Source organism: Priapulus caudatus, unplaced genomic scaffold, assembly GCF_000485595.1.
Source record: "Priapulus caudatus unplaced genomic scaffold, Priapulus_caudatus-5.0.1 Scaffold11, whole genome shotgun sequence".
Lineage (NCBI taxonomy): Eukaryota > Metazoa > Priapulida > Priapulimorpha > Priapulimorphida > Priapulidae > Priapulus > Priapulus caudatus.
The window spans coordinates 145,208-148,743 of NW_014577072.1; the positions used below are offsets into that span (position 1 = coordinate 145,208).

A 3,536-nucleotide genomic window follows, 5' to 3' on the forward strand; every position below is an offset into this window, starting at 1 on the left:
ACACACACACACACACACACACACACACACACACACACACAATATATATATATATATATATATATATTCTGTTTATACCGGTCGGCTTGGTAAGTAACGGACGAAAATTTTGTGTCCCTTTTGATTAAAAAACCAAGATTTTATTACATTTAACATTCTTAATTCATAAAGTTTAATGCACACAGTACTCACAATATTTTACTCAGGTGTTAGCAATCATATTATATATCCAGTGGCTAGGAAAATTGAATTCGCTTTAACACGATTTTAATTATAACGTAGATTTTCAATGATGCAGTAACGTGGGTACGCACAACTTGACTACGGTGAAGTTAAAATTCCCAATAACAGTTTAAATGTTATATTTAGTCGCATTTTATAGAGCAGTATGTTCTGTTACGTTGAATTGTTATTAAAAAGCTCCATAAACACAAGTTATAACTCAAATACCTTATACTTTAACAATTTAATGTCATCCCGATATTTAGCGCGTATTTTAAAACTTGCGTCTGCGTTTCCTTATATGTATAGCGACGTGTGAAGCCAGGGCGTACAGCAAATGATTTATGACAATAACTATGGCTATTTGACTGAATTGAATTTATGACTGATTTATGACAATAATTTCTTGCCGATTATGAAACAACGGATTTTTGTGAGAGACGACGGTTAAAAAAGTCAGCAAACGGTTTAAAACAAATGCATTAAACACTTGTATAATCATGCCCCAATATTTTCACCATATATCTTTTAAGAAGGGCAGAATTTATGTAATCATCTGCAGACAATCGTTGTCACATCTCCACTCAGGGCAGCAGCTTGGATAACCCGTCTCTGGTGTTTCATCTGTGAGCGTGCAACACTGCTCCATGGCGGGTGTTACAGGCTTTTCTTCCCACTGTAACCACCTCGTGGTGCAGCTGAAATACACGATATAAGCATAATGATAATGCAAAAGTATATATAATACATACAGACTCCGTGGCTTTTTCAAGGAAGACTTTGGTTAGGTAGTTTGCATAGTTATGGTCTAAAATTGGCATTAGATTCGCGCGCACGCGCACGCACGCGCACACACACACGCACGCACACACGAGCGCGCGCCCCCGCGCACACATGTATTTACAAATGTAAATAAATATTCATGGATGCGTACTCGTTATACTACAACTAGTGATTGTAAATTATTTGATGTATAGACATACCCGTAAGCACACTGCATGCGTTGCATGTAGTCCCTACTACACACAACTATAGTAAAACAACAGCATAACAATTACTTGACTTACTATTGACAGTGTAGGTTATCGGTTGGTGGAGCGCAAATACATATCTCGCATGTTCCCTCCGGAGTGAAGCTGTCACCCAAGCGGTACTCCATGCCATTTGCCGTGCAGGTGTCTTCTTTACAGAGTCAAGAATACATATTAGCCGCATCTTTAATGCACAATACTTGACTTTAGTCTCTAGTCTTGATTCAACTTTGAATGCTAGTTATTACTTTTCGAAACGAAACGCTAAATGGCTGCATTAATCGTCTATAAAGTGTAAAAAATGATGCTAGTTTATTAAGCGAAAATACAGGCCAGTATTGAAAACTAATCAGGTACACTCTATATAGTTAAGACATACCGTCGTTGACATTGGCAACCGATGTAGCCCGAATCAGAGTCACGGTTGTAAGCAGCGTGATTATTCCTGTGAGTCTCATCTTGGCTGTGGTCCGAGGTGCTGTGGCTGTGGCTTGTATCGTAGCTGCATATAATTATACGACCGTATTTAATTTGATACGTCTAAACCCGCATGCATGCACCACTTACGCCTTGACGATATTTTTCCCGTATAATATGCGTCACATTGTAGCGCTGGTATTACTCGCATGAAAAACTGACTCTGGTTAACTCTGGTTAACTCTGGTTAAACGGAGCCCGCATGGACAGCTTTCCGGACACTCGAGTGCTTGGATAACTGACCACGAAGTCTCGAATCTAATCGAAACACAGCTTCGCCGGTTATTGAACAACTGAATGCTGGTCGAAATGTCAAATGACATAGTAGCACACATCAGTGTAATGAAGAGATTTCTCTCTCATATACATGTACTCTGTGAGAGGCTCGTGTCGATGTATAGTGTATACCGTAACCCTAGGCTCTGCTATGGTACGCGTACATTAATTAATGTACCCTAAGGTCAGCATAAAATAATAGACAAACACAAAGTGTACGTACAACAATATATATATATTTCTTTATCACCAAACTATAGTCAACTAGAGCACTCGGAGAGCGCAGACCTCCGCCAAGTACAGTGATGATATCATCGTATGAGCGACATAGGGCTCATACATATTGACCTGGTTTCACATTGCAGTTCTACGTTTGCTGGTGCTGGTTTCAGTTTGTTACAATTGGCGAAACTTATGATAAAATGTACCTGGTTTGCGTTTCTTATCGAATGGCATTGCAGCATTTGTTAACACCTACAAGCAATATTGCAATGATGACAATTTTTATTAATTTTATTAATTAATTAATTGATTAAATAATTAATTGGAATTAATTAATCAATGCTATAAGTTACCTCATTTCTGACCTATCCTGAAAATTTAATTAATTAATTAATTAATTGGATCCGGATCACCACCAAAGTGTAATTAATGCTAAGTTACCTCATTTCAGACCTATCCTGAAAATTTTATTACAATCCGTTCATAAATTTTTCAGTTAGGCTCTACACAAAGAAACCCACAAACGCACGCCGGTGAAAACATAACCTCCTGCCAACCCCTTGGCGGAGGTAATAATATTGGGGCGCGTCGAGTTAGTAAAACAACAACAGTTAGTCACACAAATACAATCCGTAAACCTGCGTTACGTCTCGTAAAGTACATAGAATGCACTACGTGTTTATCATATAATTACCAACAGAGTTTATGTATACGATAAAAAGGAGTTTATCACAAAAGTACTATGTTTAAAAGAGTTTAGAGAAAAAGCACGGCAATACGATAAAACACGAATACGATAAGACAATCCTATTGATACATACCACAGGGAGAGCCAGAGGTTGGTTCTACCGTCTATCGGAAAGTTGTCTCTATATATACCATTTTTCACTGACCACGTGATTTAACTAGGACCACGAGTTTTGGCAGTGTATGTTAATTAGTTTCAGAGATATGCCTAGCCTTGGTCAGCTTGACCACTAGTCCTTGGTCGTACCAATTGTTTGTAGGCTAATTACTTATTTACGATGTCGACCTTGCTGCTGTTTGTAAAGCTAGCAAGGGTTAATTTCTGGCCTAGGCGCGTCCCATGCTTGTCAATCATTTCTTAATCACCTTCTTTCCAACGCGCGGTTTTAACTTATAATAACTTTCGCTTCATTACATCAGGGCACCATTGCGAAAATGTGCACATAGTAAAACAGTGTATCGCCTTTCATTGTATTATGTAGTGGGCCTACCGTGCATACGGCAGGTGATGAGTAAAACAAAAGGTATACGCCCTACCTTGGCTAATAGGCTGACTCGCCA

At 38.7% G+C, this 3,536-nt stretch overlaps 1 protein-coding gene across 3 annotated transcripts; it reads right to left on the reverse strand.

The window, feature by feature from the left end:
• Window positions 1–114: 114 nt before the first annotated feature.
• Window positions 115–3,147, reverse strand: LOC106807719. 3 transcript variants are annotated; one of them, XM_014810174.1, is made up of 4 exons: window positions 3,050–3,147; window positions 1,633–1,755; window positions 1,290–1,404; window positions 115–920 (listed from the first exon to the last, which is right to left on the reverse strand). In XM_014810174.1, exons 2-4 carry the CDS (start codon window positions 1,709–1,711, stop codon window positions 767–769), a joined length of 348 nt encoding a protein of 115 aa, XP_014665660.1. In that variant the 5' UTR covers window positions 1,712–1,755; window positions 3,050–3,147; the 3' UTR covers window positions 115–766. The 3 variants fall into 3 exon arrangements, with proteins under 3 accessions (XP_014665660.1, XP_014665652.1, XP_014665643.1); XM_014810166.1 differs by lacking the exon at window positions 3,050–3,147 and adding an exon at window positions 2,435–2,477 and having other exon boundaries at window positions 1,290–1,401; XM_014810157.1 differs by lacking the exon at window positions 3,050–3,147 and adding an exon at window positions 2,435–2,477.
• Window positions 3,148–3,536: the final 389 nt, after the last annotated feature.